The sequence below is a fragment of the Neophocaena asiaeorientalis genome, unplaced genomic scaffold, assembly GCF_003031525.2.
Source record: "Neophocaena asiaeorientalis asiaeorientalis breed wild unplaced genomic scaffold, Neophocaena_asiaeorientalis_V1.1 scaffold391, whole genome shotgun sequence".
Taxonomy (NCBI): domain Eukaryota; kingdom Metazoa; phylum Chordata; class Mammalia; order Artiodactyla; family Phocoenidae; genus Neophocaena; species Neophocaena asiaeorientalis.
Window position 1 is genome coordinate 2,022,470 of NW_020174056.1, and position 13,656 is coordinate 2,036,125.

General features: G+C 41.4%; 1 protein-coding gene across 9 annotated transcripts in view; it reads left to right on the plus strand.

Annotated features, from left to right (window-relative positions):
* MYO5A (myosin VA) overlaps positions 1–13,656 on the plus strand; it is a 180,912-nt gene continuing 167,256 nt past the window's right edge. For all 9 annotated transcript variants that reach the window (XM_024754316.1, XM_024754322.1, XM_024754325.1 and 6 more), the window contains exon 1: positions 1–83. In XM_024754316.1, coding sequence (XP_024610084.1) covers positions 57–83 — 27 coding nt within the window. In that variant the 5' untranslated portion in view covers positions 1–56. The remainder of the gene's footprint in view (positions 84–13,656) is intronic.

Here is a 13,656-nt window from a genome sequence, read left to right on the forward strand (position 1 = left end):
CCAGAAGAGGTGCGGCCTCCGCACAGGCTGGGGGCGTCGGCGCCGCGGGGCCCGCCATGGCCGCGTCGGAGCTCTACACAAAGGTAAGGCGCCCCATGAGCCGCGCCTTGGGGAGGGGGCCGCGCGGCCCGGCGCCGCCAGCTGTCAGGCCGGGGAGGGGCCGGGGCGCGGGGACCCGGTCCGGCCCCTCCGGCACCACCCCCTTTCCGAGCATTTCGAAATCCTCTGCCTTGCCCGCCGGTCGCCCGCAGGGGCACCTCCCTTGTTCGGGCGTTGATGGTTAAGGCGGCGGAGGGAGGCCTGCCTCGGGGTGCCTCTGTGGCCCCTGCCACCCTTCTTGGCCTGGGAGCAGTGCGGGTTTCTAAGTGGAAAGCGGGTCTGTGTGGCTTTAGTAGGGCGAGCCTGGGCCAGGATTGCTCAGCCCTCCGTCTTGCTTTAGGAAAAATCCTGGCTGGTGGGAGATCCTAGATCTGACAGATTAGATGGTCGGTCCCTCCCCTGAGGACACGCGCTTAAAATAACGTCTGGTGTTGGTATGCGGTGCCACTTCTACCGCCACCCAACCTTTCTGTGAGGTATGGAATCTTGCAAAAGGTCGCCAGTCGATTTTCACCTTTAGGTGCCCGGTTTCCGATTGCTACCCTGGGGTGGAGAGCCCCTGGGGAAGATGCAGACGAATAAATGCGAGCTGATTCACTAGGATGGTTGGTACTCATTTGTCGCTGGGAGTTTGCAATCTGCATGTAATCCCTTAGAGCCTTGTTAGGCTCCATGTCTTCACCATCCTCTGGGGTGAGCCTTTTCCTTCTGGGTTTTGTTTAAGGGAAGTGGCAGCCTTTCCTTCTTATACTGACAGCAGTATTCTCTGGGGCTGGTAATCTCTGAATGGCATATTTTGGAGAACTGTCCCTTCAAGACAGTGTGTGGTGCCCTTTGTGACTGTGTGTAGTCATGGCATTTTATACTATCACTCCTGTGTAGGTAGATGTTTTGCCAGCTGTTAATTACCTCTAATTCCAGTTAACAGAATTACCTTAACTTTTTGAGTTTGCATCTGCAACCAAGTCTACATTTATGGTCTCAGAATCACTGCTTCCAAATATGACCCAAGTAAGCCCAGGGCTCAAGTTGCAGCATGTTATAAAAGGAAGAGGTCTGGACCCGCCATCAAGAGAACTGGATTCTAGCCCTTGATTCTAGCTGGGGCATTTTCACTTACTGTGTGACCTTGGGCAAATCACTTAACCTCTCTGTGCTTTAGTTTCCTCATCTGTAAATGGAGTTAATTATACCTGCCCTACATCTCTTACAAGGTTGTTGTTGTGAGGATCAAACAATAATACATGGGAATGCTTTTCGTAACCTGTGAATTTCTCTACAAATATGAGGTATATTTCTTCAACCATGAAATGAGTTTGGTGAAACATTTCCTGGGACCTCTCTCTTTCCAGCTTCAGATTTGAGGACTACACAATGGAACTTCTCTCTAAACCTGGTAATTCTTTAGGCATTGTAGATACCTAATGTATGATTGATCAGCAATTGGAAATTGATCCAAAGTTACTTTATAAACAAACATTTATATAAAGCTAACTATGTGCCAGGTACAGTTTTTTTTTTTTTTTTTTTTTTTTGCTGTACGCGGGCCTCTCACTGTTGTGGCCTCTCCCATTGCGGAGCACAGGCTCCGGACGCGCAGGCTCAGCGGCCATGGCTCACGGGCGCAGCCGCTCCGCGGCATGTGGGATCCTCCCGGACCGGGGCACAAACCCGTGTCCCCTGCATCGGCAGGCGGACTCTCAACCACTGCGCCACCGGGGAAGCCCCAGGTACAGTTTTTAGTGCTTTACAAATATTAACTCATTTAATCCTCATAATAAACATATGAGGTGGGCACTAAGAAATATCAGAGTCATTTTCACAAGAAGAGATATGGTCTGTAAATATTCCTTAGTTACTTTGTATAGACCCCATTCTTCACTGCCTGAGGAGTCCATCCTTCAGCTGCCTGACTAATTGTAGGCTGCTTAACTAGACACTGGTTGGATAATACGTTGCTCTTGGGTTTTGGGTCTGCTTTTTTCTCCCAAAATAATTGGCAAGGAAAAAATTTAAAAGATCCTGTGATTTTTAAAATTGTAAGGTTTGGGGTGGGCTTTGGGCATAATCACAATCTGTTTTAAAATTCACCCTCTAGTCATTGTAAAGACAAACTGGTTTAGACATCAGTAGGGAAGTTGAGCTTAAGTTGCCTTCTCCTAAATGCATTTATACCTAAGGATAATCTGGTTACTTGGTTTGTTTGTTCGCTCATTCTTTTTGTGAATGGACCTTAGCTTAATGGCGGACAAAAATATTTATTGAGCACCTCCTGGGTGCCAGGTACTCTGCTTAATGTTGAGAGGTTCTAACATAAACAAGACACAGTCCTTTCCCTCGAAGGGTTTACAGCCTGCTTCTTATATTCTTTGCCCACTTTGAATCTTCAAGGGCATAAATAACCTGCTGTTACCTCAGCAGCAGGCAGACAGCTGGTATGGTATTTATTTGTAGAAGTTAGGGCAGAGGTTGGGACATGAGAAGGTTGGAATGATTCTAGAGATAAAAGCTTGGGTAGTGATTTTTAGAGGACGAGGGAAATCATTAGAGGAATATAAATGGATATTAAACACAAGGATTAGACTTCCCTGGTGGTGCAGTGGTTAAGAATCCACCTGCCAATGCAAGGGACACAGGTTTGAGCCCTGGTCTAGGAAGATCCCACATGGTGGAGCAACTAAGCCCGTGTGCCACAACTACTGAGCCCACGTGCCACAACTACTGAACCCATGTGCCACAACTACTGAAGCCCATGCACCTAGAGCCCATGCTCCGCAACAAGAGAAGCCACCGCAATGAGAAGCCCACGCACTGCAATGAAGAGTAGTCCTCGCTCGCCACAACTAGAGAAAGCCCGCATGCAGCAACGAAGACTCAGCGCAGCCAAAAATAAAATAAATAAATAAAAATTAAAAAAAATTGTATATAAACACAAGGATTTTCCCCTTGCAGAGGATTATAGGGAAGGAAATTCTGGGGGTAGACTACAAGGCAAGATATAATAGTGACATGCCATAATTATGGTATTCAACATAGTGGTTAAATTTGAAAAGTGCCCTTTTCAAAATGTCATTCACAGCTTAAAGGCAGATTTTGATGTGTGATAGAAATCAGCTCCTATTACAGTGAAAGACAAAAGACCATTCAGTTTATTCTTTTTATCTAAAATGATAATGGTTTTGTCGCAGCAATTTAGCAGGGCTTCCCTTTTGTAAATTTTTCCAGCAGTATAAACATTTTAAAGGCAATAGCTGGGTTACTAGGATATAACATTTCTGGAAACTAACATTTTGGTTAAAACATGTTGGTTGATTGTTAAAATAACAGCTTTATTGAGGTATAATTCACATAATGTACAATTCACCAATTTAAAATGTACAATTCAAAGGTTTTTAGTATAATCACAGAGTTGTGTGTTGATTTATTTTTAGATCCACCTGACTCGTTCCTGAAAGAATTGAAGGTGGTTGTGACATCATATTGTTTCTGGTTTTGAAAATATTTGCTGGTCTTGACTTTCCAGTGGGTGTCTGAATGATGACATCACTTGTAGCTACTTTCAGCAACTTCAAAGGATTCAGCATTTGTGGAGCAGGGTTTATTAATTAGACCTGGATGGATCACCAATAGCAATAAAATGGCATCCTAGTCATGCTCACATGAAGTTCCCAGACACCATGGGTACCACGTAAATGCTGTAGAATGGCCAAGATTACCTGAAGTTTAATTAGGAGCCCCATAGTATGTCAGGATGCTGAATTTTCTAACAGTACAGAAACAGTCTAAAACCCTCACTCCAGAAGCCAAGTACACTTTCCTTAGATGAAACAACTATTAGGCCAGTAGATTGTATATCTGTAATCTTCCTTTCCCACCATATTTCCTCATACCTACTGAAGCTGCATGGACTAGATTTTTTCTGGGATAGTCCCAATTTTATATTCTATGCAGTTGTCCCTTTAAATGATCAATCCTGGAAATTCTAATATTTTGGTGTTGAAATTGCATTTCTTAGACTGCTTCCAGCCTCTTAAAGCAGAACAGAAATCTCTGATCATGTTCCCTGATTTGGGCTTTGGCAAGTAAATTCACTTTTCTTAAATCTCCTGTCATGCTCCTTCTATCTGTATTTCTTCCTTATGTCCTTTGGCCTGTTAATGGCTCTGCTATTTTCCTAGTCCCTCATGCTGGAAACCTCTGTAGCTTTTTCTTTGTCTCATATTCTACTTCTTCTTTACCAATTCTAATTTTACTTGACATCCAGCTGACAGTTCTCTGTCTTAATGACCTGTACACATTTCTATCTTATTATAGTTATCTGTATATATGTAAGCCACTCCCACAATACTGTAAGCCCCCTGAGATGCTGGTCAGGGTTTGTTTACCTCCTGTAGAGCCTATCACAATGTCTTCCACATAGTATGTGTTCATTAAATATTTGTTGGATGGATTAAAAAATATTTAAACAGGAGAGAAACAGAAAATAATGGTTTGGGATGATTAGTCCACTTGTAGGAATGAAGCAGGGTGTAATGGAGTGGTTAAACAAGTAAGCACATTTTCAGGCATGATGAACAGGGTGAGTAATAGAGAAGAGAGCTGGGAGCCAGGGAGACCAAGGAAAATGTTGTAGGAAACAAAATGGAAAGTGATGAAAGTCTGGTAGATTGAAGTGCAGGCAGAAAGTGTGAGAGACAGGTCTCTGTGATGGAGTAGATACAGGAAGAGAAGGAGAGGAAATAGTGTAAGTTAACACCAGTGGCTCTAGCTTTGGAAACTGGAAGTTAATTCTCATTATATCATGAATTTTTGCTGACTCTGGAATTTGTAAGTGGCTGAGAAATACTTCTTTAGACTGTTTGAGCAAAGCAGAATGGTTGTGATCTCCTCTTGAAATTTGTTACTGTTTCTTGAAGTGTGACAGTTCGGTGTATTGCCCAGTGGCTAAAAGATTACAAAAAAGTTATAATTTTAATGAGAGTTGCTACTGCCACATAAACAGGTTAATTCTTCCTGGTGCTTTTAGCTTTTTGAAGTAAGGGGATACTGGAGGAAGGTCTGAATGGGGTTCCGGGGATTTAACTTCAACCTCCAAAAGGTTGAGGTGGAGTGGGGGGGATAACTTTCCTATAGGAGACTGTGGGAGAGAAGAGTAATTTAGCTTTTGTGTTCTTCACTTTATCATGAATTTTGCCTCCATCAGGAGAATCTAGGGGCACATGGCCCACTAGAGGATGGATTGGATTTATCTGTCTCCACTTTAGGTAATTCCTAACGAACTATGAGGTATTATCAGAAGTATAAACTCCTGGCTGATCTATGGAATGAGGTCTGGCCCTAGGTGAAATATTGTGTGGGCGACACCACTCCACCCCACCAGGCGTGTCCTGTCCTACAGTAGTTTTCGCAGACTTTCTCCATTTGTCTACCTGGGGAGGTTGTCCTCTCCCTTCCCTCTGGCTCCTGCCTCTGTATCTCTGTCTCTCTCTAATCAACTTTATTGAGGTATAATTTACATTTAATAAAATTCACTCATTTGGGACTTCCCTGGTGGTCCAGTGGTTAAGACTCCATGCTCCCAATGCAGGGGGCCTGGGTTCGATCCCTGGTCAGGGAAATAGATCCCGTGTACCACAACCAAAACCCCATATGCCACAACTAAGACCTGGCGCAGCCAAATAAATAAATATTTTTTAAAAATCACTAATTTTAAGTGCACAGTTTAATGAATTTTGATAAATATATTCTGTCATGTAATCACCATCACAAACAAGATATAGAACATTTCTATCACCCTCAAAAGTTCGTTGGTGCTTAGCTCCTTTTCTTCCCCAGCTTATTCAGAGAGTTTACTGGAGTTGGTTTGCCCGCTGGGGCAGAGGAAAGAGTTGTTTGTTTTCAAAAGTGTATGTTATGATTCCACCTTAGCTCAACCAATATTGATAACTGAATATAGAGACTTGACCTTGGGTGTGACTCCCATGGAGTTTCACTGACAGTGGGAAGTGGGAATAGTTGGAAAGGAGTTTAAGTGGTTTATTTAATCTTTTCTTCACACACTTACCACCTTACCTTTACTAATGGTGTCTGCTTTTGATGCCTTGTTTCCTTAGGTCCTTAGTGTGCTAAAATGCCCTTTAGTCAATTCTGCCCTTTAACAGTTCTCCTGCCTCATCTACCTTGGTAGTAATGTCCATCTGGGTTCGTGCTGATAGAGATTTTAAAACTTTGCAGAAACTTATCCCCGGCTTCTTCATGCCTCAGACAGTCTCCACTTCGTTTCAAAGCCCTTCTCAGTTGAAAGTCTCCTTAACCAGCTGCCATTTGCCTTAAACATCTCTATGTACCACAGAGGCTTTTTGCCAATTATAGAACTTAGGGATGATGTAATTATGCTTTAGTTTCAAAATAATGGCTGCAAACTTGGTTGAAATCAAGAAAAAAGTGCGTTATCCACTCCTAAGTGTTCATGAAGATCGTCTATCTACCTCCTTTGGCCCGATGTCATGCTGTGTTCAAAAATGTGAGCACAGGGACTTCCCTGGCGGTCCAGTGATTATGATTAAGACTCTGCCCTTCCACTGCAGGGAGCGGGGGTTCGATCCCTGGTCGGGGAACTAAGATCCCACATGCCACACGGCATGGCCAAAAAGTTAAAAAAAAAAAATGTGAGCACAGTGCTGGACTGGAGGGAGATGGGACATAAAAAAAAAGACAAGTTTAAAAAAAAAAAAAAAAGACAAGTTTTGTCTCTCTTTAGTCACTCACACAAAAACATGCATTGTCCTGGCCAGGAATCCTGTGTATGTGGTTGGAGTTTCCTCTTTTTTTTTTCGTATATTTATTTTTGTCTGTTTTGGGTCTTCGTTGCGGCATGTGGGCTTTCTCTAGTTGCGACTAGTGGGGGCTACTCTTCGTTGTGGTGCGCGGGCTTCTCACTCTGGTGGCTTCTCTTGTTGTGGAGCACGGGCTCTAGGCACGCGGGTAGTAGTTGTGGCACATGGGCTCAGTAGTTGTGGCACATGGGCTCAGTAGTTGTGGCTCGCGGGCTCTAGAGCGCAGGCTCAGTAGTTGTGGCGCACGGGCTTAGTTGCTCCGCGGCATGTGGGATCTTCCCAGACCAGGGCTCGAACCCGTGTCCCCTGCATTGGCAGGCAGATTCTTAACCACTGCGCCACCAGAGAAGTCTGGGGTTTCCTCTTGATAAATACATTCTGAAGGAATTTCAGAATGGGAGAAGTAAAATGATCAGGGCAGTGAAGAGGCTAGACAGATTAAAAGGACAGACTCTTCAGAAAGATGAAGGTGAAGTGGGAAAATGGCAAAGTATTTATTTAACACCAAGATTAGAAGTTTATAACATCAAATCCCAGTTTAGTAAGGATACTTGTTAGTTCTTTAAATAAATAAATATGTCATTTAAAATGAATTTCTACTCTAACCATTGTTTTACACATACGAAACTCATGATCTCAAGTTATGATATCAGCTAAGATGTGGTAGATAAATAGAAAGGGTCTGGCTAATTCATGGATCATAGTTCTGATACACCGACTTTCCGAACCACTCTTTGACAGTGTTAAACAATTTACCAGCCAGAGCTGTTTTAGTTGAAAGTGATGGAAACCCAACTCAAAGCCCAAAAGCATTTTATTTGCTTAGATGCCCTGAAAGCCCAGGCATGGCTAGATTCAAGACTCTGACATGGTACCTCTGGGGCTCTCTGTCACTGGCTTTCATGTCAGACTGCTATTTAATATTGCTTTCATCCTCAGGACAGCTCTTTTCAGGGTCAGTGGCACCTGCAGACCACATGGTCTAGCTCTGGGCCTGGGGGAAGAGAGCCTGGTAGAGGAATTCTGGTTGTCCTTGCTTGTGGTTGTGTGCCGAGTAGGTGGTGGGAGGGAGACCGTGAGCAGTCCAGTCTTGCTCATCTCAGAGGCCAGAGAGAGGATGGGGCATCCTGACTGATAGTCCTACTCAGACCTGGTGGGGTGGCTGAAAGCTGTTCCCCATCAGAAGGAATAGTGCTAGAGAGACAGAACAAAACAGCTACCCTCAACCAATGTCCACTATGAATCAGTCACCAAAAGTGACAAAGTGACTGAGTTCTGCCTCTCCTTTTCTGATTTTTGAGAAGATGAATAGGAGGGTTTTGACTAGGAGGACATTGGATATCTTTCCCCTAGAGAATCATTTTTAATTAAAAAAAAAAAGGCCATGGAGAATCAAGTGCAAATGTTGATAAAAGCATATGAGGGGCGGATAAATTAGGAGTATGGGATTAACAGATACACACTACTATATATAAAATAGGTAAGCAGCAAGGATTTATTGCATAGCACGGGAATTATATTTATAACAACCTATAATGGAAAATAATCTGGAAAAAAAATAGAACTGAATCACTTTGCTGTACACCTGAAACTAGCACAATATTGTAAATCAACTGTACTTCAACTAAAACAAAAAAAGCGTATCAGAGATAGATGGTTTAAAAAGTATTTTTTATTCAGTCTTATTTAGGGGGCTCTGAACCCTATGTAACCTTTCCTTCTGATCTCTTTCTGCCATATTTCCTCAGCATTTTATTTTCCTTTATTTTCTTCACATCCTTGTATGCAAACATTATTCTCTTACCCCATTTTCACCCAAGGATAAGTTGCGAAATTTCTTATTTCCCCCTTTTGACTGTTCAGATCATCCATTATTCATCTACAGTGTTCTAATCTTTTTTTTTGCTCTCTTACTTTCCACCATGTCATCTACTTCTTGATCCTGTACTACTGACTGTAGTTCATGTACCCACTCCTAATGCTCTCTTGTGCTTTATTATAACCAAATTTCTTATGGAGTGAATTATTTAGTAATTTAGATTGAGGAGGGTACTTCATTTCCTCAAAGCTTTGTATTCTTGCTTTGTTACCATTCCCTGAATCTGACATCTCCAAGTAGGAGTAATTTTGTGTGAGTTTACATAAATCATTTTCTGTGTATGTGAGTGTGTATGTGTTTCAAACAAACACTTTTGTGTTAGACTAGTTTTGACTAGTTAGACTAGACTAGTTAGAACTTAGTTTTTCATCTTATCATACTGGAGTGATTACAATAAGATAATCAGCTATTCCCTTAAGGATACGAGCTCCCTTTAAAACATTTTTATAGCAGTACTTAAAAAACGTTTAAACAGATTTGGTCTGTCTATGCTCAAGCTGAAAAAAATCTTCTAGTTTGATAAGCATCGTGCTCAGTTTGGGAGCAGAACTGCTAGAGATATTTTCCATAAAATTAGGAAAAGTATTTCTTAATAATAAGAAATTTGGGTCAAAACCTGGACTAAACTTTCATCAATTCAGAATGTGTATTCATTAAATCTTATTTTAGAAATGGAAAGTTAAACCCACTAGAGTTAATATTGTATTTTAACCCAGTCTTCCTGCTTATACTCATTTTCTTCATTCTAACCAAGATTTCTCAACCTCTGCACTATTCTTTTTTTCTGGGGGCTTGTCCTGCATGTTGTAGGATATTTAGCCTCATCTCTAACCTTTATCTGCTAGATCCAGTAGCATCCCCCACCCCTAGTTGTGACAGCCAATCCGTATTGTCTACAGACTGCCAAATGTTCCCTGGGGAGCAGTCCCCCTTCCCCCTGCCCCTGCTTGAGAACCACTGCCCTAGACCTTAAGACTTAGATTAGGGTAAGAAAAAGTGGGAAAGAGTTAAAAATAAAAATGGAGATTAATTGGAAAAACTTTTAAAAAATTGCCTTTTCAGGGAACTTCCCTGGTGGCGCAGTGGTTAAGGGTCAACCAGACAATGCAGGGGAGAGGGGTTCGATCCCTGGTCCAGGAAGTTCCCACATGCCGCGGAGCGACTGGGCCCGTTTGCCACAACTACTGAGCCTGCGCTCTAGAGCCCATGCTCCACAACAAGAGAGGCCACCGCAGTGAGAAGCCTGTGCACCGCAACGAAGGGTAGCCCTGCTCGCCCCAACTAGAGAAAGCCCACGCGCAGCAACGACGACCCAACGCAGCCAAAAAATTAAAAAAAAATTTTTTTTAATTGCCTTTTCAGTAATATCTCTTCTGCTTATAGGAATGATATATTGTAGACAATTTGGAGAATACAGAAACATAAAAAGGGGGCTTCCCTGGTGGTGCAGTGGTTAAGAATCGGCCTGCCAATGCAGGGGACACAGGTTTGAGCCCTGGTCCGGGAAGATCCCACATGCCGTAGGGCAACTAAGCCTGTGTGCCACAACTACTGAGCCTGTGCTCTAGAGCCCATGAGCCACAACTACTGAGCCCACATGCTGCAACTACTAAGCCCATGCACCTAGAGCCTGTGCTCCACGAGAGAAGCCACTGCAATGAGAAGCCTGCGCACCACAACGAAGAGTAGCCCCCACTCGCCACAACTAGAGAAAGCCTGCATGCAGCAACAAAGACCCAACACAGCCGAAAATAAATAAATAAAATTTAAAAAATAAAAAAGAAACATGTAAAGGAAGAAAATTAAAAATAACTGCCATCCAGAGATGATTATTTTCAACCATTAATTTACTTCAAGTCTTTTATCTATATTCATAATGTTAATTTTTATGATTTTTAAGCTTAATATGTATTGTGATAATTTTTATGTTATAGAATATTTTTTAATGAAAAAAAATTTTTTTAGGCTGCGCCATGCGGCATGTAGGATTGTAGTTCCCTACCAAGGATTGAACCTGCGCCCCCTGCATTAGGAGTGCGGAGTCTTAACCACTGACCACCAAGGAAGTCCTATAAAATATTCACTGAAGGGCTTCCCTGGTGGCGCAGTGGTTGAGAGTCCGCCTGCCGATGCAGGGGACGCGGTTTGCGCCCTCGTCCGGGAAGATCCCACATGCCGCGGAGCGGTTGGGCCCGTGAGCCATGGCCGCTGAGCCTGCGCGTCCGGAGGCTGTGCTCCACATTGGGAGAGGCCACACAGTGAGAGGCCCGCATACCACACACAAAAAAAAATATTCACTGAAAATGTTTTTAGTGGCTGCATAATATTCCATCATCTGGGTGTACCATAATTTATTTACTGTTGGGCATTTTCACTGTAATAAGAAATGTACTATGATGAGCATTTATTGTACATAAATCTTTGCTTGGATTAGTCAGCTTTAGTCAATTTTAGATTCTACATTTCCCTGGCAAGGGTTCGCATTTACAATTATGCAAGATAGGGTATTCACATTTATTTCATTTTAAAAATAGCACTTTTTATGTACATTGCTTCAGGGCTAGGATGACCAGATGTCCCACTTCTGTGAGATGCTTTCTGCCATCCAGTACCTTTTTTCTGCTTTGAAAAATCCTCTAAGAGTAGAACTGTATAAGTTTATTTCAAAAACTTAACCTTTTGGAAATCTAAACTATTTCCTTTTTCTGACAGTTTTCCTTATTGTTGCTCTTATTCACTGTTTCTCCTTGATCTTGGGTGAATCTGGGCCAGAAAGTATAATTGAATTAGAAAGATTTTAATTTTATTTTTTTAATCATCATCATTATTTGGTTATGTTTATTTTTAAATTTTATTTATTTATTTACTTTTACATATCTTTATTGGAATATAATTGCTTTACAATGGTGTGTTAGTTTCTGTTGTACAGCAAAGTGAATCAGCCGTATGCATACATATATCCCCATATCACCTCCCTCTTGAGCCTCCCTCCTACCCTTCCTATCCCACCCCTCTAGGTCATTTTAATTGGATTGTTCTTTTTGATATTGAGCTTCATGAGCTGTTTGTATATTTTGGAGATTAATCCTCTGTCCGTTGTTTCATTTGCAAATATGTTTCCCATTCTGAGGGTTGTCTTTTCATCTATTTATGGTTTCCTTTGCTGTGCAAAAGCTCTTAAGTTTCATTAGGTCCCATTTATTTATTTTATTTTTAAATTTTCATTACTTTAGGAGGTGGGTCAAAAAAGATCTTGCTGTGGTTTATGTCATAGAGTGCTTTTCCTATGTTTTCCTCTAAGAGTTTGATAATGTCTGGTCTTACATTTAGTTCTTTAATCCATTTGGAGTTTATTTTTGTGTATGGTGTTAAGTAGTGTTCAAATTTCATTCTTTTATTTGTAGCTGTCCAGTTTTCCTAGCACCACTTATTGAAGAGGCTGTCTTTTCTCCATTGTATGTTCTTGCCTCCTTTGTTGTAAATTAGGTGCCCATACGTGCGTGGGTTTATCTCTGGGCTTTCTATCCTGTACCATTGATCTATATTTCTGTTTTTGTGCCAGTACCTTACTGTCTTGATTACTGTAGCTTTGTAGTATAGTTTGAAGTTGGGGAGCCTGATTCTTTCAGCTTCATTTTTCTTTCTCAAGATTGCTTTGGCTATTCGGGGTCTTTTGTGTTTCCATATGAATTGTAAAATTTTTTGTTCTAATTCTGTGAAAAATGCCTTTGATAGTTTGATAGGGATTGCATTGAATCTGTAGATTGCTTTGGGTAGTATAGTCATTTTGACAATATTGATTCTTCCAATCCAAGAAATGGTATATCTTTCCATCTCTTTATGTCATCTTTGATTTCTTTCATCAGTGTTTTATAGTTTTCTGAGTACAAGTCTTTTGCCTCCTTAGGTAGGTTTATTCCTAGGTATTTTATTCTTTTTGTTGCAATGATAAATGGGATTGTTTCCTTAATTTCTCTTTCTGATTTTTCGTTGTTACTGTATAGGAATGCCAGAGGTTTTTGTGCATTAATTTTGTATCCTGCAACCTTACCAAATTCATTGATTAGTTCTAGTAGTTTTCTGGTGGATTTTCTATGTATAGTTTCATGGCATCTGCAAACAGTGACAGTTTTACTTCTTCTTTTCCAATTTGGATTCCTTTTATTTCTTTTTCTTCTCTGATTGATGTGGCTAGGACTTCCAAAACTATGTTGAATAGGAGTGGCGAGAGTGGACATCCTTGTCTTGTTCCTGATCTTAGTGGAAATGCTTTCAGATTTTCACCATTGAGTATGGTGTTTGCTGTGGGTTTGTCATATATGGCCTTTATTATATTGAGGTAGGTTCTCTCTATGTCCATTTTCTGGAGAGTTTTTATCATAAATGGGTGTTGAATTTTTTCAAGAACTTTTTCTGCATCTTTTGAGATGATCATATGTTTTTTATTCCTTACTTTGTTAATGTGGTGTATCACATTGATTGATTTGCATATATTGAGGAATCCTTGCATCCCTGGGATAAATCCCACTTGATCATGGTGTATGATCCTTTAAACATGCCATTGGATTCTGTTTGCTAGTATTTTGTTCAGGATTTTTGCACCTATGTTCATCAGTGATATTGGTCTATAATTTTCTTTTTTTGTGATATCTTTTTCTGGTTTTGATGTCAGGGTGATGGTGGCTTCGTAGAATGAATTTGGGAGTGTTCCTCCCTCTGCAATTTTTTGGAAGAGTTTGAGAAGGATCGGAGTTAGCTCTTCTCTAAATGTTTGGTAGAATTCACCTGTGAAGCCATCTGGTCCTGGACTTGTGTTTGTTGGAAGATTTCTAATTACAGTTT